The sequence below is a fragment of the Ambystoma mexicanum genome, chromosome 13, assembly GCF_040938575.1.
Source record: "Ambystoma mexicanum isolate Mex_15411 chromosome 13, UKY_AmexF1_1, whole genome shotgun sequence".
In the NCBI taxonomy this organism is placed as follows: domain Eukaryota; kingdom Metazoa; phylum Chordata; class Amphibia; order Caudata; family Ambystomatidae; genus Ambystoma; species Ambystoma mexicanum.
Genome location: NC_090938.1, coordinates 320,510,108 through 320,533,366, shown reverse-complemented (window position 1 = coordinate 320,533,366; position 23,259 = coordinate 320,510,108). Strand labels below are relative to the sequence as shown.

At 45.2% G+C, this 23,259-nt stretch overlaps 1 protein-coding gene and 1 long non-coding RNA gene across 22 annotated transcripts in view; one reads left to right on the top strand and one right to left on the bottom strand.

The window, feature by feature from the left end:
- ADCY4 (adenylate cyclase 4) overlaps positions 1-23,259 on the top strand; it is a 1,677,325-nt gene that overhangs the window by 1,366,927 nt on the left and 287,139 nt on the right. For 19 of the 21 annotated variants that reach the window (XM_069633796.1, XM_069633797.1, XM_069633789.1 and 16 more), the window contains 3 exons: positions 18,418-18,576; positions 20,659-20,805; positions 22,374-22,481. The exons of 1 other annotated variant lie outside the window; for it this stretch is intronic. In XM_069633796.1, coding sequence (XP_069489897.1) covers positions 18,418-18,576; positions 20,659-20,805; positions 22,374-22,481 — 414 coding nt within the window. The remainder of the gene's footprint in view (positions 1-18,417; positions 18,577-20,658; positions 20,806-22,373; positions 22,482-23,259) is intronic. One more of the 21 variants, XM_069633804.1, reaches the window with a different exon arrangement.
- The window catches only part of LOC138521180 (uncharacterized), a 184,862-nt gene that overhangs the window by 117,626 nt on the left and 43,977 nt on the right, over positions 1-23,259 (bottom strand). The gene's annotated exons all lie outside the window — the stretch shown is intronic.

The following is a 23,259-nucleotide window of genomic DNA, read 5'->3' as shown; positions in this document are numbered from 1 at the left end:
GACCTGGAAGGATCGATCGGAGAGGAAAGAGGTCAGCCAAGCCAGGGCCTAATCAGTGATACCCAGGTTATCACGGAGACGGTTGAGCAGCATGGCGTGGTTGACTGTGTCAAAGGCAGAAGAGAGACCAAGTAAGATGAGTACGCAGGGGGTGTTGGAATCAAGGTTGGAGTGCAGGTCTTCACGGATGTTCAAGAGAGCAGTTTACATGCTTCTGGCAGCTTTGAAGCCAGACTGATGTCATAGAGACAACCAACAGATTCAGTGTAACGATTAAGCTTGGAGATGGCCAGCTTTTCCAGGAGTTTGCCCAGGAAAGGAGTGATGAAGATTGGGTGATAGTTAGCTGGCCAGGAAGGGTCAGCAGAGTGTTTCTTAAGAAGAGGGTGCACAAGGGAATGCTTCAGGGGGGAAGGGAAGACTCCAGTGGCGAAGGAGTGATTGCAGAATTCAGCCAGTGCAGGACAAGGGTGTCAATGTGGTCCTTGATAGTTTTGGAGGAACAGGGGTGAGTCTGTTTTGGTGAGCCTTTCATAGATCGGACTTGTCTGGAAACCTTGTCTGAGGAGAACAAGGGAAAGGAGGAGAAGGAGGGAGGAGAGGTGGTTGAAGAATGGCCAGAGGTAGAGGGAGTAGATAGAGGAGGGGGAGAGGAAGAGAGAGGAGACACGATGTCCTCAGTTTTAGAGATGAAATGAAAGGTCATGGCCATGCAGAGGACCTGGGAGGGGACAGGAGAGGTAGAGACTGCAGCAGGATTGGCCAGTTCCTTGCAGATTTTAAAGAGTTTGCCGAGTTGTTAAATACCCCAGAGACGCGGGCTTGGATATGGGCTCTCTTCTTGGTGTGGACAGAGAGCCGGTATTGCCTTTGGAGCAGGCAGCAGCCCAGTTTGTTAGGGGATGGGCTGGAAGTCTGCCATTTCCTCTCAGCCACCCTGCACTTTTGTTTAAGGGTGACAAGGTCAGAGTCATACCAAGAGTTGCATTTGGCTTTGGGCTTCAAGCGGATCCTCATGACAGGGGCAAGAACATCGAGAATATCAGATATAGCGGAGTGGAGCATGGAGAGGGCAGGGTGTGAGTCAGCCAAGAAGGGATGAGGGGGGGTGAAAGTGGCGGCAAATGTCTCAACTGACATATGCTTCATGGGTCAGATAACCAAGAAGGTGGGTGGCAGTGCTGGAGTTAGCTTGGCCTGCGAGGTGGACTGGGAGGAAAGGAGGAAGTGATCACTCCAGGAGAGAGGAGTGGTGAGAGGGATCGAAAGGGGAAGGTCTGAAGAGATCAGAAGATCCAGGGTGTCCTCTGCTGAGTGAGTCGGGCCAGAGGGGAGAAATAGAGAGAATCACACACATCGTGAAAGAGTCCAGAGGAAGGACATGAAGCGTCCAGGTGGATATTAAAGTCTCCAAAAAAGAGGAGTTGAGTGGTTGAGGCCAGGGGGGAAGAGGAGAGGTCTGCCCACTCACAGAGGAAGGTGGAGATCTGACAAGGTGGCCGATAGATGGGAGCCATAGTAAGGGAATGGCCAGGAGAGAGAGAGAGAGAGCCTGCAGATGAGGCATTCGAAAGAAGAGTAGGCCTGCGTGGGAATGCCAGAGGCAGGAATGCACTCAGGGAAGATCAGGCTACACCCCCTCAAGAACGGTTGGATTTGGAAGCCAAGAGGATCTTGTAGCTATCTGGGAGGAGAGTGTCAAAGCTTGTGACAGAGCTGGCTGTGAACCATGTCTCGGTGAGACAGAGGACATCAAGGTCAAGTTCCTCCACGAGGTGGCAGATGTCGGAGGAGTGTTTGACAGTGGAGCAAGAGTTTAGAGTTGTAATATGGAGAAGGGAGAAGGTTGCCGTCCTTGAAAGACTTGCGGGGGGCTACAAATTAGAGGTACGCCCTGCAGAGGTGTAGAAAAAGCAAGAGGGGGCGCAGAAGAGGAAGGAGGAGAGGGCAAGTTAGCCAGGGAGGACACAGCAGAGGAAAGCTGAGAAAGGGAGAGAAGGGACAGCAGGAGAAGACAGGCAATTTATGAGGTGCAAAGCATCTATCAAAGAGAAGGTTGGCCTGAGGGCCTTGGACCAAGACGGTGCCATTCAGGTAAACATTAATGATGACGTTAGAGGAGAGGAAGGATGCCAGGAGGGGCCGCCACTGGGTGCCACCATTAATGGGATTAGAAGAGATAGAAGAGAGCAAAGAGACCATATGTAGAGTCCATCGGTCTGGCGAGGGAACAACAAAGAGGATGGCAGTGAGGGTTTGCCTGACGGAGGCACTGGTATAGGTATCAGCGATAGGGAGGCCAAGGTTGGAGACCACAATGTTCTTTTTAAACGCCTACCAGATTTAGTCAGGAGAGCAGGATAGGCGATAGAGAAGCAGTTAGAAAAGATAGGAGAGACAGAGCACCATGGAGTAGGTGTGTAGAGGAGAGGAGAGGAGAGGAGAGGCGTGGGAGGGTGTGCAAGCAGACAAGACAAGTGGAAAGTTGGATACGATGACAGGGGCTTAGATAAGGTAGAACAAGTTTGCTAGATAAATGCTATGCTAGGAGGCAAACCACAGAACGGTACAGTTTTCACAAAGCAATTTTAAATACTGGAAAAAACACACCCAAGTCTGAGAATCCTGTATAAGCCATTGTCTCCCCAAGAAAATCACTGTCTCTGCCCGACCCTGGCTTTTACCCTCAATCTCCCATCCCTCCTTGTGCAATCCTTCTCTAATGAGAACCAAGTGTACTTGCACACTTTGCTCATTTTGCCTTGAATCAATATGTCATCGATGTAATGCACAATTTGTACATCTGGTTTGCATGGAATTTTGTCTAGATGTTCCGCCACCAGCCGGTGACAGATCATTGGACTATGCATGTAGCCCATTGGCAAACGTTTGAACATATACTGCCTCCCATTCCACGAAAAATGAAAACTGCTCTTGGCATTCATCTGCAATTGGTACGGTGAAGAAGGCGTCCACCAAATCCATCACTGCATACCATGTTCCCTCGAATGTATGTACATTTTCAACCAAAGTTACTACATCCAGAACTGCCGGTACTAACGGGGGAGTGTATCTATTCAACTCACGATAATCAACTGTCAATTTGAAGGTACCGTCTGTTTTTTTTAATGGGCCTGATCGGATTGTTCCCAGCTGTGGTTACTGAACACAACAAACTTGTTTCAACATACCCTTTGATGGTTTCTGAAATTTCTTTCTGCCCCCCGGGGATTCAGTATTATTTCATGGACACTATTTTTTTCAGAACCTGCACCAGGGGCATTTTCAACTGTCCAACAACTACGGGTGTACAAGTGAATGCACTGATCCCAAACTGGTAAATTCTACCCCCTAATCTGAGGGTTAATCCTTTTAAAATATCAAATCTAATAATATATTCAGTAAGGCGAACAATTAATACTTGATGTGTCTCTCTTTAATTGACCGATTTACATGTCCATTTCCGTTTGGACTGCTGAGGTTTCTTTGCCTCCCAATCCAGTAATCATAAAATGTCTTCCCGTTAAATCTGGAAGGATTCCCATGTATCAATGAGGCCTCCGCCCCGGTATCAATTAAGGCTCGAACCTCCTGTGTATTTCCTGAATGCCAAAACAATTTCACTTTTACATGAGGTCATCTCTCCACCTTAACGTGGGCTGTCGTTACCGGAGTTTGACCCTCATCCTATTCGTATTTAGAGTGCGTGTGTTTTGATTCCCTTTCCACCATCACACTCACCATCTTTCTTAAGTCTGCATAAATTGACTGGGAAGGTACAGATCTATCGGAAAACTCATCGTCTTCCCCCTCTGGAGATGGTCCAAAAGGATCCACCTCCTTTTTTGGCTTATGTACCTCCTATCATTTCACTTGTTTGTAATACTCCTTCCCATCTAGGCCCCGTTTTTTATACAGCAAATACATTTCCTGCCTCTCAATCCCATCAATATCTTCCCGTGGCACACAATCCTTCAATAAAGCCAGAAACATATCCGTTCTAGAGACGTGAGAATCGGCTGTCAAACCTCTTCCCAGGAGTTCGTCTTTCACTTCGCCCCTCTCTCTGGGTCGTTCGTCTGGTCTTTCCCATTCTCCTAGATCTGCCAATTGTCTAATGGAATCCACCAATTCAGTTATTTTATCAGTCATTCCTACCAATAGGGTCATCATGATGTTTTTATACGCTGGAGGGGCAGTTCGAATAAGGGTGTTTCTAGCAGAAACTGATAGGTTTCCCCATATGCTCCGGAGTTTCCACTTGAATGGCCTCCTTCATAGCATGTTCCCTAACTCTTTGAATAGGTTCTTTCAATGTGTTCCATTTATTTTCATCTGTCGGCCAATCCGACGTAATAGGGTATTTGTGATTACATCCCTTGGCCGCTAACTGTAAAAGAGACATTTGTCCCTCGTCACCATTAGCATCACGAGGAGGGCCTGCACGCAGAGTCTCCTGCATTAGGACTTCTTGTGTCCAGGGTAGGAACCTAGTGGAATCTGTTGCATCTATCAAGAGACCCGCCGCCCCCCATCTAACAGTCTAACCCTCCAGGCTAGCAAAGACTCACCAGCCATCTGCTTCAATTGGTTAATTATGTCCCCGACCTCCTGCTGTGAATAATCATCAAGTGCGGTCATATCCACCACACTTCCCCCTCGGATTCATTGGATGACGACCCATCCTCCTGCGTAATATGGGTTTAACAGTCACCTCTTTACAGGCCGGTTCTGGCTTGGATACAACTTCTGGTTTGGAACCACTATCTGTAGTAGTACTATCGAATAAATCTCCATCCTACTGTTCGGGGTCCCAATCTACACCTGCGGAAGCAGTGTTGCTACTTTACGAGAATTAACCCTACCTCTTCTCTTCCGATATTTATAGCAACCCTCACAGCAGCTTGTCAGCCACCGCTTGGTATTTGTCTGCCTCATCATGATAGTATTTAATTTGGAGCTGCTGCATTAACGCAATTTGTTTTTCAGCAGCTAAAGCTTTTCTAGTTTTTTAACATTCACTTGTAATTTCACATTCTGTTGATGCATTTTTTTTCGAAAGGTATGCAATAGAATCCAACCCCTTCTTCCTATAGCTGAACATTCTTTAGCCTTCTCTACAGACACCTGTTGCAAGCATTTCGGCACTTCTTCTTGACTCGCTTCTACAATACTTGTATCCCAGGTCTCACTTAATCCTGCACCACATGCCCAGGTGTGTGCGATTTTATCTTATAGGCCCTTAGTCCACCCTGGGATAGTTACTTCAGGACAGTCTCCGCCTGCAGAGATTCCTTTTTTCCTAAATAGGGAACTCATTTTATCAAATGGAAGTTTCACCTCCCTATCGGTAATACTTCAACACATACACACGTATCAATATTTTTTTCTTTCTCGCTGTTCAGAGTCCAAAACTTTAAATTCAATTTTTTAGCAGGATCCACTGCCATCAATATGAGCACAAAGACCCTGAAGACAGCGCCAAAATGTTTGCCTTTTCTTTGCCGTGTGAGGAGAACCCGTATACTTACGTTTCCCTGGCCCCTGGCAAAACACGTTATTGGACTCATCAGGCAAAAACTCACACTTAGACAAATCGTTATAATAAAAATGAAAATGGCTCATTATAGGCCCTTTATTCACTCAATATATAAAACTCAGCATACATAAAACATATAATCAGATATATAAAAACATCAAAAAAATGGCATCACCGTTAGCAAGGAAGCAGAAGACACCATCTTGGCCACTACGACACTGCTTAGTCCCAGAGCAGGTAGGCGAAGAGATCACTCGTACTAATGGGGTCTGAAGCGGAGCATCCTCCCTCTCAGCAAGACTGCATCACCTGGGGGACCAAGTTCTAACCGCCTTGCCACAGAATGCCCTCTTCTTTTTATGGGGGCATGTCCTTGCCTTTCTCAGTTGTGACTACCCTCGGCCAAAGAGCAGATCACAAGTGGAAGGGGCAAAGAGTGGAAAAACCCAGTGCCCCTCTACTTGCATTCATTCTAAGAACCCCTTATCATGCACCTGCAGGACGCTCTGACTCCCTAGCCCTATTCGTCCTTCAGTGGACAACACAATAACTATTCTCCACAGTAGGTCCACTCAGCAACAATATTTATGTAGATGTGACCTTGCTCTGCTTTCGCTACCGAAATGCTTGTTTATTTTACCAGGCCCGCAGCGACGCAGGCTTTTATATCAGTGATGGGAGATGAGTGTCCAAAATGGCTGTGCACCAACGCCATGTTTTAGTTCGTATTTCGAACAAGCATTACACCCACTAGCCCCTGGGGATCTGTCATCCAGGTGGCCAGGACACGGCCATCGCTTTTTGATACAGTTCCTGGGAGTGGACCAGTGCAGGAGGATCACCTGGGTGAGGGGTCTTTGGGGGGAGTGGGAGGGGGACACCGGATGGTGAGATGTGGTATCCCCTTCCACGTAACACCTTTACCCCATCCTACCAGGTAGGATACCTAGGAACTCCAGCCCCTAACCCCCACCCCTTTTACAACACTTTCACATGGACAGTCTGCTATGAGAGAAAACAGACTAACACCGAACAGTATACCTGACAAGTCCCAATACAATGGTCAGGTCAGCCCAATGCAATTACTGACCATCACACACACTTGACTCCCATTAAGCTTCCCCACATGGATAAAAGGCAGAGCACGAGAGCACCCTCTGAACGAGGCAAATCACACGAGGAAACAGCAGTTTTGAGATGGCAGCTGAATGTTCTGTTATGTTACTTGACATTTATACAGCACTCTTTATATCATTGGTATGATCTCAAAGCACTAGTAGATTGAACACCCTCAGGAACCGCATCTCTGGTCAGTAGAGATAGATAGAGTCGTAGGGTGCGTGGGTGCGTCAGATGTGTGCAGCTGATGTAATTGCCGGATGGTAGCTGCAACCTAGCATTAGGTGTGGTGCTGAAGATATCAGTTGGAAGTGTGCAGTCTGGTGGGTGGGCACCCAGACTGTGTTCTGGCTGCGTTATTCCTGAAGGACGCTTATGTGAGCAACTAGGACAGAATGTCATCGGATAGCTGTGTTTTATTATTAGGGTGGTGAGGTGTTCATGGGGTAGTATTCGCATGTGAACAGCTAGGCCGAATTTGTCAGGGATGTAGCTGTGTTCTAGTTGTGTGATGGAGTGTAGTAGAGAATAAGTGTAGTGATGTGATATGGTTATCTTTAAAGTGCCCAAGACCAGGCACGTGAACAGGATGGCAGGGAACAAAGCGACACACAGACACACAGTAACAAGGGGTTGGGTTTACAGCGACACGAGGGGGCATACGGATATATAGCAACAGCATGGGGAAAAACAGTGACGCACGTGTTTGGCATGCTAACATTTACATTTGCATTTCTGTCTAGATGTGACTCAGGCTAATGGTCGTGACTTCATCCAAGTGTGGCACATGCCTCCATCCACAAGTCCATTCAAGTGCGGGACATTCCAACATTCACAATTCTGTCTAGGTGTGGGACATGCTCGTACATGCTAACATTCACATTTCTATCGAGATGTGACTCCGGCAAATGCTCATGAATTCATCTAAGTGTGGGACATGTTAACATTCATAATTCTATCCAGGTGTGGGATGTGCCAACAATCACATCTCTATCTAGATGCGAGTCAGGCCGACGTTCACGATTTTATCCAAGTGTGGCACATGCTACCATCCACAGTCCCATCCAGGCATGGAACATGCTGTGACATGCTAACATGCACAATTCTATCTAGATGCGACGCAGGCCAATGGAATGAGAGAAGAGAGACGGCAAAACAGAAGGGGATCGCAAGCAGGGAAGTTCCCTTGACTTTTTCGACAAGGAACGTTACTTTCCAGAGTTCTAGAGATTAGAAAGCATAGGACCAGGAAATCAGGCTGAAGAATCCTGCATTGTGTGTCAGAGATATCCGGGGCCCTCCTGCGTCAATAATCAGGCAGGGAGAATCACCAACCACTGTGGTACCGTCCTTGGCTCCAAGAACAGAACAGTGTCATTGAAATCAACACAGCCGGTAAGTTGGGGAGACCGGTAAAAGACCGGTCTGTGTTGAAACTAAGGTTGAAAACAGCAACATTGTATGGCGAGCGCTTTGAATGAACATTGTTAAAATGTGTGCGATAAAAGACGCAAGTAAAGTTGAACTGCTGACGAGTGATTGAACTTTGAAACCAAGATACAATACCTTTGACAGAGTGGTCCGGCACCGAGTGGGTGCTCAAAGGTCTTTGTAAGGTATCCAGCTGAGAAGTGGCAGAAGTGAAAGTTGAAAGAGTTATATGTCTACAAACAATTGTGAATCAAAGTGGTCCTGCGATGGGTCGACCAAAAGCACAGTTGAAGGTCTTTGAATTTAATAAAGAAAGTTTGGAAAGTAAATAAATTGGTCTGAGCCTGGCGGAGGGAGACTAATTGAAGGTTTTGTGTTAAGGTGTGTCTGAGCCTGGCAGAGGGGGACCCAGGGTGAACAGTGAACCACCCAAGAAATTGCACATGTGATAATCCTGAAAACATTGTGTTAAAGTGGGTATGAGATCGGCGCAGGGGGACCCGAGGTGAATCGTGAATCACCTGAGAAATTGTGCACATGTGAAATCCTAAGAAGAAAGGAACTTTAATGTTTGTTTGTCACATCAGGCCCTCTGAAATAAGAGACTTCGAATGGCAAAGAGGCTTTGGCACAGAAGGCCCTGATACTGAGGTTTTGAACTGCATCCTCATGCTAAAGAAACCAGAGTGTGTGCTAAGCTCGAGTGTGCCACCTTGTCCCATGCTGAAAACGTGGGGAAGGGGAGCTAACAGCTCAGATATCCTGACATATCATTTCTTGAACACTTTTCTTTTGCATAACATTGTTTCCACACTATTTGTATTTAGAGGTAAGGATTGGCAATAGGTTTATTAGGATAGGCCCTTTTAATTTGACAGACTCAACTAAGTCTGCGTTATTATTATTTGATGGTCGTAGTTTGGTCCCATCTTTAGATTTCTTCACTGGCGCCCGGTTACTGCATGGATTAAACTAAAAATCCCTCTGCATCATCCAAAATGCTGTTTGAGCCCAGCGACCACACTGTCTTTAACTTTATCTTACTAAATACTCTCCATCTAGACCTCTTTGTTCCTCTGGCACCAACTCTTTGTGTGTAAAGTGTTTTACTAAACAGAGGGTAGGTGGTTGATAGCTTTCCTCAGCTGGCTCCCTCCTTTGGAACAGCCTCCCTATCCCTCTGCGCCTTGAGTAGGACTTTCTTAAATTCCAGAAGCTCCTCAAGACTTTCCCCTTTACATCCTCCTTCTCTTCCTCTCTACTCTGCTAATCTCACAATTGCTGTGATTGGTGTCCTGGGCCCTTATGCATCATCATGGGACCTCCCACACCCAATCACCTAAGCTCCCGTTTACCGTCAGCACTTAACCTGGCACACCCTCCGCTGTGGAGGCTTGCACTTACACCTAACACGGCTCCAGGCCAAATAGCACTCACCATACCATGCACTTCATCTGTGGCTCACCCATGAGCTCGGACACCCCAACACTTACCCCTCTTCCCTCCTTGCTGCACCTGCACGTTCTGAATACTCAGAAGGCATAGTAGGTTTGTGCTTTTTTCTTTTCCCTCCACTGCTTTTCATATTGTGTTTTTATGTGTTTTACTCCCTTGTTCCCTCCCTTTACCTGTGGGTGCTTTGAAACTATATTTTACTTACTGTATAAGCACATAACAAGAGAACAATACATTTAGGATTAGATAGGCGTTTTTCAAACCCAATTGAAGTTCAATAAACACCGTTGAACTGTGATCACTTGTGTCTGTCTTACTGTTTGATACCATGCCTTCCTTACACAGTACACTGCTGACTAGCCTGCCTGTGGGTACATAGTAGTTCACGTTTGGCCAGAGATCAGGACATGTACGTAAACACCCATGTCCAATGTTAATGTTAAGAAGTGAGACTTCTACATTCGTAGCTTAACATGTTCTTCCATACACATCTGTTGCTTTCTCACTCTTAAAATATTGTTTACTCCAGGGCCGGCCACTGAGCAAATATAATGGGCCTCATTACGAGTTTGGAGGTAGCCATGCCCTTAATAAGGACATGGCTACGCCCAAACCCGGGTCCGGTTTCGGGTTCCCTGAATGGGGAAATACCGCGCCATTCCAACCTTGGAGGGCTCGGTATTTCCCCATTCAGGGAACCCGAACCCGGTCCATCCCCATTCCCATTTGAGCCACCACAGGGCTCAAATGGGAATGGGGAGCATGCTAACAACGGCCCGTTAATGACGGGCCCCTTGTTAGCATGCTGGACCGCTTGCGGGACCCGCTAAGGACGTCTAGTAAAACCAGGCGTCCTGAGCGGGTCCTGCGAGCGGACCTCGTAATGGGACGGTAAGGGGTTAACGGCTCCGGCACCGTTACCGGTGCCGTTAACCCCTTACCGCCCTCCTCGTAATGATGCAGAATGTATACATTTTCAGGTTTGTAACATGCTATATATCATCAGCGACTTTACAGTGTGAGAGCACGATAGCTGAGTACAAAGAAAGGTGAGGAATTCAAATAGTAGGGATATGCCAGGTAGCCACCAGGCCTTCTGTTTTGATTTTGGGGTGTGTACATTCCTTAGTGCACCCAGTAGTACGTTTCACATATTAAAAGCAACACAACACTGTAATTGTACACATACTATCACTCATTATGGACTTTGCAGTGTGTGAACACAGTACTTGCCATTGTGAACATAATTGCATCTTTTTTGGGGGCAGGGCTGGCAGTCTGAACATAGATTCATGATGTTACCGAGCATATACACTTAGAAAGGGCACACCCCTTAATCACAATACAGATGTACACAGACAACCAACGAGGCCATGGAAGAATACTGCCATACCCGAACTGCACAATATTTACACTTCCGAAACTAATTTACTATGATCACTCCTTGTACCACAGCACGCCTGAAGGATGCACCAAAGTCAAGCACACAGCAACATGGACCATCAATAGGGGGCAGAATGTACAATGCAATACATACAGTGCCACAGAATGTGCACACCCACATGGAACACGGATCATCTAAGCACTCCACGCTACAATAGACCCGCACAAAACAGAGCCACAGGCCTACAATCAAAGCACTCTGTGCTACAGCAAAACACACGTGCATACTTCAAAGTCACACTGAAAATGCCAGAATGTGAATATATTTTACTTGTATCACGGCCATACACACATGTTTCAGAGCGTGTCGAAGCAAGGGAGGACAAACAACGATCTTACTAGGCCCAGTGACATTGAGGACACGCAAGTGCAGGGGAGAGGGATGGGGAAAGTGCAAGGAAGAGGGGATGATGTGGAAAGTGTTGAGCAACGATAACAACAACAACTGAATAAGCAAGAAACCAGAACAGACGGGCCCTATCAACATCTCTTCCCATTCCTAAAAGTACTGAACGGAAATATTTAGGTTTTCGGGAATGAGTGATAAACATTTTCTTTCTGCACTATGAAAACAACTCTGAACAGTGTTGGCGAATGAGTGAAAACTCAAACACTTACTCCACCTCACACCCATGACCACAAATGGCAAAATTGGAAACTGCATAAAACAGAACTCACTGCCTCCATTCAGGGAAGATAGCACACATATCCCGGCTAAGTACGGGATTCAGAGAGCCTTTCCTTCCAAAACATACCACTTTCATTGGCCTGCAGGTCTCCCTAATGCCCAGCACAATGCTGCACATGGCCCATGCACAATACACTGCAGGGCACGAGGAACATCATTTATTGCATTTCTAAAAGATCTATATTGTTACATTCTTTGCAAAGGCAAAGACCACATTTCCTTAACGGGGAGCGCGAACAACACTTGCTTTATAATGTAAATTATTACTGGCGAGTCCCAGTCCCAGAACTATGGACTGAATTCAAGTGCGCTCGTTAGACCAGTCGCACATGGCATCACACAAACACCCACACACTCCCTTAATAAACTAAGGCAGGTAGGAGATTGAGAGGGCCTAAAGTCACTCTACCTTCATACCATGACTCCTCAGTACGCTAGTTCTACATATTCCATTGCCCTGTTATATATACATGTACTAGATAGGGAGGGCATATGAGGGCTGGTCAGCAATCGGAGAACTTTAGACATCACATCAGCATACCTGGATATGTGGTACATCAGGATGACATATAGATAAGAAAGCCCCTTGTTAGGACTCCAGCAGCCTATCATGATCCATCAGGCACCAGATATGAAGGGCCTGCAGATGCCTAAATGTCTACAAGAGCACCACTGATTACCAACCATGATCAGTCGTGCTCTTTTAGGCTGGCCATTGCAGCATACCTGCAGGACATACCAGCCACGACTCCACCAACCTATCCTAAGAATCCATCACATTCCGAGAAGAAGATGCAGAGACCTATAGGTTATTGATCCCCCTGCCAGATCTACTTAATCATCGCCAACCGTTGCCATTGCACCACATAGGTGCACCCACCACATTACATTGGCGATCACCTGGGAAAGTATTCAGTGCCACAAATAACACTCTAACTCAACTCTAAAATAACATGTCCCTAACTAGATTTGTAATTCCAGTTGCATTTTTAAGGCATACTTGCTCAGCTTTCCAAAGAAGACGTGATGCTCAAATTGCTGAATTCTGTCGAACATAGTTGTTGACATTCAATTGGATCTTTGGTAACTATTACTCTCTCATCCGCAGAAATCACTTATCAAATGCAACAATTGTTGGTGTGCTGCCAATGCACTCCCATGTTTTCCAGCACAATAATTTACACACAAACGCAACATTGCATCCTGCATTATTTGTCTAACACTGAGATATATATTTCGTGATGACGTTGTCAGATTAGTCATTTGGCCCCTTAGGACTTCTGTGGTGCAACACATTTGTGTGATGCACAAAAAAAGATTTCAAATAGCTGATTACCATCCACTGTGTGGACCAACATGCTGACGAACGTTGGCAGCTGAAATACTTTCGTAATAAACAATGTGTATCTTCGGTGAGGGTGGGAAATACGTTCTGTATGCATTTTGGTTGAGTATGGGGCTTTCAGTTCATGTATACTCTCATTTTGTTGCTTAATCTGGGGGGCAATGTATGTGAATTTAGATGAATAGGGTGCTAGTTTACGTACATTATTCTCTATAAATACATTTTACTTGACTAAGCAGTTGAGGGCATGTATGTGAGAACTGGTGTTGTGTTATGGCTGGGTGAGGGGGCAAACTTGTAGCCCACATGTGTTGTAAATTAGTAGATTGATAGCCTGTCAGAGAAATTCTGCACACATAGACCAAGGCCAAAACACACATTCTGCTTGGCTCCGACTAAGCGACAATTGCAGAAACGAATCATGTCCATCAGATAAAACAGTCAAAACCACAGGTATTCCTTTCATGCTATCTTACACCAATGGTGGAAACACCTCGCTCTCCAGGACACCAAAGTCCTACTTACACACCTCTAAACAGTCCTTCATGCTGGAACTCTCCCTACACTGGTACTTCTTCAAGGATACTTCAGCTTCAAGTATTCCTGCAGGACTTTCAAAGCATTAACTCAAAAAACGATCTTATTTTTCCCAAAATCTCTTCATCACTGGCTGCAGATGGGCAACCTGAAGAATATAAATAACCTGCCTTGAGATACCAATATGCAAAATAGTAAAAAATGTAAATATTACTTTTCTGCTTTAGCCGCAGTACCTTGGAAACCTCTTGCAACCACCATCTGCCTCACATCCAACACAATTCACATTCTAGAAATGGAGAAAACCTTAATGTTAATGTTAAAGGTTTGTATACCGTGCACCCTTAACACCGGAAGTGGTCCGCAGGCGCTCTGGTGGATCTGAAAAGGAAGGGGATGTTAGTAGGGTGTAGTGGGAATAGGATAGTGAGAGTTGTGATGTCCTGTTGGCCGCTTAGGTTCGGTTTGCACTGTTCGCCAAGCTTAAGTGCATTTTCCGGTTGGTGGAAATTCCTATGTGCTGTTGTGCTGGGTTTGGTGGTGTTTGCCTGTTGTTGCAATGTGGTGAAGTATGTGCGGATTGCTGTGCAGAGAAGTGGTTGTGTGAGTTTCAGTATGTGGAGTGTATGCAGAATGTTTAGGTTTTAGAGTTTGGTTAGCATGCTTTCTTCCCTTTTTCTTTGCGTTTCTATGTTCAGCATGTATGGTTATCCTGTGTGTTTGGCATTTGTAAATTGTTAGTCTAGTTAGCAGGCACGTTGCAGAGGGGCAGTTTCCTTTGTATTACTCTAGTGGGATGTGTACCTGGCTGGTGCTGGTGAGTTTCCTCGTTCATGGATAGCAGGAGTTAGCTTGGGTTATTGTTATTTGCCTGCCCATCCAGTGTGGGTTCTTTACTTATCTAAGTTCCTCTGTGAGATAGCCGCAATGAGGAAAAGGGTTGAGAGAGGGCCCCTCCCCCCCCGACCTCCGGTAGGGAGGGTTAAGATGGATGCTATGGGATCCTTTGTATTACTCTAGTGCAGAGGTCTTCAAACTGTGGGGCGCGCCCCCCCAGGGGGGCAAGGCCGCATCCCAGGGGGGGCGCCAGAGCCCAGCATGAAATGTGTTAAAAAAAATATATATATATATATATTTTTATAATAGATTGTAGGAAATGGTCAGACTGGACCATAAAACGGTCTTAGGCACCAATGAAAAAGTGGCCAGCAGTTGCAAATGGATATTCAGTCCTTTAGTCACAGACTATTTGAATAGTACCCAAGAGGGTGTTTTTTGTTCAAATGTAAACAAATTGTGATATTTAAAGAATATTTATTCAGCAACAACGGTCAAAACTACTAGCTGCATAGTGAAGTAACTCCTCAAACTGGCCTATATTGCCCAAAAAAGTGGCCCATTTCGACTGGCCTACACTAGCATTTTGTATTTTTGGTACGGTCATCGCCCTATTGCCCTATAGGCCAGTCCAAGCCTGGCAGCTCATCCATAATGGGTAAGGGGGCGTCCACCCACTGGCCCCCTCACCCATTATGGAGGAGCCGAGGAGCCAGCCCAGTGAAACACTGAGCACTCCCTCAGCTGCTTTTTCCAGCTGAGGGAGTGCTCCTGGACTGGTAGAACTGTCAAAGGGAAACACTGTTTGCCTTTGACAGTTCAGTTCCCCAGCCGCACATGATCACTGAGCCATGCAACGCTGGGGGCGTTTTGCTTTGCCAGCCTTGCATAGCTCGTTGGAAATGCTGGCTGGGGCACTGCATGTATGTATGTGCGAGCGGGTGCTCCTGCGCCTCCTCGCACATACGGGCAGAGCAACCTGGAGCTGGGCCTTTTAGCAACCACGCGCAGGCCCCTGCAGAAGGTACATTTATGGTGATTTATTTTTTATTTAAATATGTGTATGGATGCGTGTATGATTGTGTTAAGGGACTGTGGTGGGAGCAGGATGGGCGGGCGCACTGGGATAGTGGTGGGAGCAGGGTAAGGAGAGCCCAGGGTCTGTACTGGGAGTAGGGTTCAGTGACGGCGCGCAAAAGTTCATCTGGCACATTTGGGGGGCCCAGACTGCCCAAATTTTGCTCAGGGGGGGCCCAGGCCAAAAAAGTTTGAAGACCACTACTCTAGTGGTATGTGTAGCTGGCTAGTGCAGGTGTGTTCCCATTCAGGGTGTGCGCGGTTTAGGTCCGAAGATTGTGGTCCTTCCCTGCCCATCAGTGTGGGGGTTCTTACCTATCTAGGTTTCCTCTAAGTGTTAGCGGTATGTGGACATGGGTTGAAAGGGTGTCCTCCTCCCGCCCTATGGATCGGGAGGATTAAGTAAAGTCGTGGGTTCCTCGTTGGGAGTTTAGTTTCCCGATGGGCTTGTGGTTTATTTGTTTCCTTGTGGTTCTGGAGCAAATAGCCAGGTTTTGAGTAATTTCCTGAATTCCAGATGATTGCTTATGTTGCATAGGTTTTTTAGTAGGCTATTCCAGATTATTGCTGCCAGGTGAGAGAAAGACGATCCTCCAAATGTCCTTTTGTTGTATGGTTTTGGTTCCAGGAAATGTCGCTGCTTGATCTTAGTGGTATTGTTGGGTGGTAGATGGTTACTTTCTTATTTAGGAACCCTGCTCCTTGGTTGTGTATTGCACTGTGCATTATGCACATTGTTTTGAACTTTATTCACTGTTTTATTGGTAGCCAATGTAGCATTTTCAGCGCTGCGGTAATGTGTTCTCTTCGTGGTAGTTTGAGCAGGAGTCTCGCTACAGTGCTTTGGATGCACTGACGTTTCTTAAGTAATCGCTCTGGCATTCCTAGGTATAGGCTGTTGTCATAGTCTACTCTGGATATGATTAGAGCGATGATGGTGATTATTTTATGGCTGAAAGTGAGGAAAGTTAGGATCCTTTTTACTGTGTGTAGGAGAAATAATCTTTTCTTGCTTATAGCGTTTACTTGTGACTCCAGTGTTTGTTCATTGTCCATCAGGACTCCTAGGTTCTTTACTATACAGTTCTTTACTTTACGTTGATGGGGTTGTTGCTGTTCCTAGCTCCGCTGGCCATGGGATGTAGTGGTTGGTTTACCCGCTTTTGGATATGATCATTATTACTGTTTTGCCCGGGTTGAGTTTGAGACTGTTGGTGTTCATCCAGCCGTAGAGTTCTTGTAGACAGCTTTCCAGCATTGTTTCCTTTTTGTGCATCTTGTAGATGATCCGAGTGTCATCAGCATAGTTGTAGCATGTGAGGTTGTGTCTTTTAATGAGGCTGATTAGAGGAGTCAGGTATATGTTGAAGTGCAATGGTGATAGGGATGATCGTTTGGTACTCCACAGGTGAATTCCCTTGGAGTGGATTTGAAAGTTTTGATCCATATGGTTTCTGTTCTGTTTGTTAGGAGGGATTTAATCCATACTAAGGCTTTATCGATGATTCCTATTTCTCCCAATCTCCCGATGAGTATGTCATGGTTGATAGCGTGAAATGCTGCAGAGAGTTGCAGAAGTATTAGCGCTGTGTTTTTGTCTCAGTCTGTGTTAGCTTTTAGGTCATCCCAGATTGAGAGCAGTGCTGTTTCTTTTCCTTTCATCAGTCTGAAGCCTACTTGTGCCTGTTCCAGCAGTAGATGTTCTAAGAATTTTTGTTTTATTCTATAGACGTATATTTGAGTTGTTTTGCAGGGGATGGGATGTTGGAGATGGGTCTGTAGTTTGAGAGGTCTTCCACATTGCCTGTTGTGTCCATGAGCAGCGGCTTGATGTATGTCGATTTGAATAGTCGCAGTACTTTCCCTGTTGAGAGCCATTGATTGAAGAGGTTTCTCTAGTATTCCGTGTTTCTTGTGTGAGAATTGATTTGTGTATGTCTGGGGGGCAGGGTTCCATGGGGATCCTGCATTGTTGCTTTTGCTTACTAGCTTGATGAATGTCTCAGCTGAAATTTCGGGGAAGCTTTGAGTTTGTTCTGGCGATCTTCGGTTGGGTGGATGGTTTGCATGTTATTGTTGCTTGGTCTGCTTTGTATGATCTGTTGAATAGTGCTGATTTTGTTATTTAAGTGGTCTGCAAGGTCGTTGCATAGTTTTAGTGAGGGTTTAAGTGTGTTGCTGCAGCAAGGGGGGTTTCTAGTTTCGTGTGTGATTTTAAACAGTTATTTTTGAGTGTTTGTGGCTTTGGTAATTCTGTTATTGTCATATTTCTTTTTGGCCTTATCGATTTCCTTTTTGTATGAGCGGATTTGTCATTGGAACTGTAGTTTCTTCACCTGGTCATTCCGATTTCTCCATTCTAGTTCAAGATTCCTGTTTCTTTTCATGGCGTTGAGTATTGGGCTAAACCTTTTTGCTGTTGCTCTTTTGCGCGATGGGGGTTTTTCCATGGAGATTTCATCTATTGTTCTGGTGATCCATTTGCGAAGTAGATCTGCTTTAATGCCAAGGTCAGCTTTGTCCATTATTGTTGCTGATGGTTTGTTGATTTCCAGTAGTTCTACTAAGCTGCTATTTTTGATGGTCCTCCAGTTTCTTTTCATGATGGTTGGCAGTTTGTCAGTTGTTTTGGCTATTGATGTAGCTAGCGTGATTACGAAGGGGATGATGAGGTGGTCGCTCCAGAGGATCTATATTTGTAGTGCTTTGGTGATGAGGTTTTTGTTGGCGAAGATCTCGTCTAGTTTATGTCCTGCCTCGCAAGTTGCTTCTTTGACTAGTTGATGTGGATTAATTGTCTTCAGTTGTTTGGCTAGTGATTTGTTCATTCAAGGATGTATCCTGGACATTTTTGGGATAACTGATTCGATTAATTGTAGTAGAATAAAATAGGTTTGACAGGGGGTAGATATTACTCAGCCCTGAATGCTTATTTTTCTCCACAAGAATGAGTATTACTGTCGCTTGGACTTTCTCTGGAAGAAGAAATTCAAGAAGGAACGTGAAGAGATTGAGACGATGGAGAACCTAAACCGGGTACTTTTGGAAAACGTCCTGCCAGCTGATGTGGCCCAGCAATTTATTGGGCAAAATCTGCGGAATGAGGTTAGTGAGGTATCAAGAGTCACAAAAGTCACTGCAATTTCATGATATCAGAGCTCTGGATTTGGATCTGTAAAGAAGTTTCACCTTTATTTTGTTTGCTTTGCATTTTACGATTTTCTCTTTTTAAACTCTTCAGTTTCCTTCTATGGGAGGGTTGCCCCATGCCTATGCTTTCCTTCTCATTACACCCCCTTCTTAGCCTTACCCCTTTGTCTCTCTATGTTTTGGGGGACATAGGAATTTGGAATTATGAATCTGTGTTCATAATAAAGGAGTTGTTGCCCTCTTCTGTTAAAACTGGAGTTAGATCCGTCTCTCATATAGTGCACTACACACAAAAGTGACAAAATCACACCCTTTTAAAAAAAACAACCCTGATCCGCACACTCCCTGAAAACCTTCACGATCATAACATATTTCACCAGAATCATAGCACGCTTTGTCATGAGCAAACTCCAACAAAACATCCCCCAAATAAGCTCTGCAACCCCTTGCAATCTCACAGCATTGAGATGGCTACCCTTCACATCCTGGATGACCTCCAAAACATCCCTTACAAAGGGCCTTCAGCCCTCCTCATAGTCCTGAACCTCTCTGCAGCCTTCAGAGCCATCGGCCAGATCATTCTCTTAATCATCCTATCCCACAGGATGAAAATCTCAGACACTTATCTCGACTGGTTCACCTCCTTTCTCACTGACAGTGCACAATTTGTCTCCATGCCCCCCTATCAATCTGACCTTATCCCATTTAAGGACAGGGTTCTGCAAGGATCCTCCTTATCTCTGCTCCTGTTCAGCCAATATTTGGAATCCCTCCAAAAGACTATTAGAAACCGCAATGATCATTTACACCAATACACAAACTAAAACATATTTCCAAATCTGTTCCCGCTAACAACTCCACACCCTCAAAAGCTATTTGTCCACAATCACCACCTTGATGGCCACCAACTTCCTCAAACTCAACTCTTCTAAAACAGAATACCTCCTCATCTGTCCCCCTCCCCCAGGCACAAACCGAATCTCACACCTGGTTCAAGGCACTTGCACGCACAACCAACATACATCCCTCTACACATCTGTCAAATCCTTAGGCTTCACCATAGAGCCCATCATTTCTGCACACACCACATTGCTGCCATCAGCAAAAAATGCAACCTTCAACTACACCTCTTACACATCATAAGAGACATCCTTCCCGTGACGAGATCCATACCAAATTCCAAGCACTAGTTCTGTCCAAGCTAGACTACGGAAATGCTCCTCATTTGTCTCACCAACAGCACTCTACCCCCTGCAAGCCATATAGAACGCAGTGGCAAGACTCATCCTGCACCTACCCAAACATCACCAAAGCTCTCAATTCCTCTGGCTCTAGGTAGCTCCAGAAAATTCCTTTGAATGTCTCTTTAATACAAGGTCTGTTTATATAAAGCCACCTGCATCAAAACCCCTTCCTACCTTCACAACAAACTGAAACCCATCACCCATACAAACAGCAGGCATACTGGCCAAAACGGCCTAAACATTCTACTCTGGTGTTCAGCCTATGTGCTCCCAAAGCCTTGATCACCCTACCACTCCACATCCACACCATACCCTCCATCACCACTTTCTGAAAATAAATTGAATATACATCTTTCCTCATACCTAATCAAGCCAGACCACGTCCCTTGCCATCCCTTTGTTTATCCTAATCTTCCTATCCTGTCCTGAAAACCTTTCTAAATTATGTATTTTTTCTTATCTACCACGTTTCACGTTTTGAATAATGTAAGGTGCTCTGAGGACCGATGGGTAGGGCCAGCACTGGACAAAAATTCACGTGAAATAATACATTAAATAGCCCCTTATTGTAAAAATCATTAATTTGATTAAATCAAGTAAATAAATAAATAGCCCCTGTATTTCAGAACATGCTGCAGCTGGCTGAGCGGAAACTGTGTGAGCATAAAGTCCGAGTATCAAGTTCAGTGCAGCTTTAAGCCAATCATATATGCCAAGGGACATTGTCACACTCTATAGATCCTTTTGGGTCAATGAACTAGTTTAACCCAGTTTGAGTTCACCTTCTTTGCAGGATCTCTACCACCAGTCGTACGACTTTGTGTGCGTCCTCTTTGCTTCGATTCCTGACTTTAAGGAGTTCTACTCAGAATCAGATGTCAACAGGGAGGGCCTGGAGTGTCTCCGCCTACTAAACGAGATTATCGCCGACTTTGACGAGGTAACCAACTCTGCAAGCACCATAACCAAAGGCAACACATTATCACTCTTATTACTTAACATTGTATATATCAACATGTGTATAGGCACATTATAAATGACTTCTATCATATCCAGCATGTGATGTCATTGCTTACGCACATCTGAGATATCGCTCAAAGGGCCCATCTTTTCTTAGACAATAAGATACTTCCTTCAGATCACCTATTATATATTCTTTTAACCAGTGAGTTGATATATTTTACATCATAAGAAGCATCAGTCTTCTCAAGGCACCTATTATCGCGTAACCGAGTGAAATGCCATGGTTTACCCAAGAGATATTAGTCACTGTAACTTATAATACAAGGCCCAATGTGAGAATGCCTGCAACCAATGCCAACCCGGTTACCTGACATAGCAAAGGAAGCAAACGTCCCTTAGCACGGGAATAAAACTGATGATTCCAGCAAAAAGGGCGCCTTCCGCAGCCTTTTGTAACCCCTTCTCTACCAGTGCTTTTCGGGGGATCCACCTGAACTCCCAAACACTACGCTGCACCCACTGCCTGCTCCCGCCCCCTCCCCCACTTACGTGCTGCGGGCTCCGGCCTCTGGCCTCCGGCTGCCTCCTCTTTGCTCTATTTGCGCTCCAGACACCATGGCCCTGGAAGCCAACACGCAGCAGGCCATGTCCTTTTGTGCCTCTGGCTTCTAGACTGCAAACGACTACACTACAGAATGCTGCCTAATGTGATCTCCCAATGATGATAGCTTCGGAGGCTATCACATGTTTTTGGTGACTACCTTCAAGCCCACACATAGCACTTACATATTTTACTTCCTTTATTCTCGTTCCTTCTCTAACTAACTTAGCCCGCCCTCCCGCGTCACTTCCCACCCTGCCTCCCAACTTTCCCCAGAACTACTGTGTCAACATGACTTGCAGAATATCATTATTCTGTTCGACACTTTTCAGGAAAGATATGTATCACTTGTAATATAACTGCATGAAAAGGGGACTAAAATGGTGGCATCTATTGACACCTAGAAATCAAAAATATGAGTTTGCATAGGAAAGATATCATCTCTTCAAGGTTGCATGTTTTTTGCTTATTTAAATAAAAATAGTAATCTATATGTTTCATCTATCTAATATTTTATTCCACAAATATTTTGGAATATACAAGATGTCCCCGTTTGCTCATTAAAGTATAACCTATTTAAGATAACCTCTTCAATACCATAAGGGCTATCACTGGCAGCCATTTTGTACGTCTAATCAGTGCCAAATTACACCACTTAAAGATCAGAGGAGGCAGACACAGTACTTAAAAACGTACAGCTAGCATTTGATGAAACCTACTTCTCCATACAGGCATCTTTCTGTCCCCTTTTTAACTTATAACATCCTAATGGTAACATCTTTTTCCTCTAGCAAATGATAGGTTCCCAGAGGAACACAGATCTGTTGAAAGGGAAATAACTCAAGCTATGCTACAGAAAACAGTGCATTATTCTTGTTTGTGCTACGAGTAAGCATGGACACAGCTTGCAGAGTACATAACTTCCATTTTGTTTTGTCTCGCAGCTGCTCTCTAAGCCTAAATTCAGCAGCGTTGAGAAGATTAAAACCATTGGCAGCACCTACATGGCAGCGACCGGTTTGAATGCTACCTCTGGACAAGACAATCAACAGGTAAGTAGTCCTTGCCACCCAGATAAGGCTGCACCTTATCTGCTGGTCCTATGACTGTCTCTCTTGAATGCCTTTGCCCAAGATCTGGGCAAGTGCTATTATTCTCCCCTACTCTTCTTCTGTTAGAAACTTCAGCATCATCTATGACCCATCTCACACCTTCTCTACTTTCATCTGCCAAACTGCAGTGGCAGCTCACCTCAACCAACTAAATATTATACAATTCAGGCACCTCCTTCATTTCAACACTCCCAAGCATCTCTTAACCACTCTTCTCTGAACTGGACTACTGTGCAGGGATCCTCTTTGTTCTCTCCAACTATGCTTTCTGTCCTCTCGACAAGATCATTAACTTTGCTACAGGGAGTCTCTTTGAATGCCCTTGCTTCACACCTACTTCCTCATGCCGTCACCAGGCTGGATGGCTGATGATGCAAAATAGGGCCAGATATAAACGTCTTCTCCTGGTTCACAAATCTATCCACGGTAAGGCGCCACCATATTGATCCTCCTCTATCCAACTCTACAAGCCGCCTCATAATCTCTGCTCTGCCTCCTCGACGTCACTTGTGGCATCTCACTATTGTGATGCCTGCCAAAAAGACGCAGCCGTTCCGCGTCATTATAAATGTGAACACAGCAAGGCTAACCCCACTCAACAGCTGGTGGCACTCCAGGGAAATATTAATCAGGCTCTCCAGTCCATAGTATTGCAAAGATAATCAGCCTGTGATGCTGGAAACAAGAAAAACACACTTGATGCTGTGTTCACATTTAT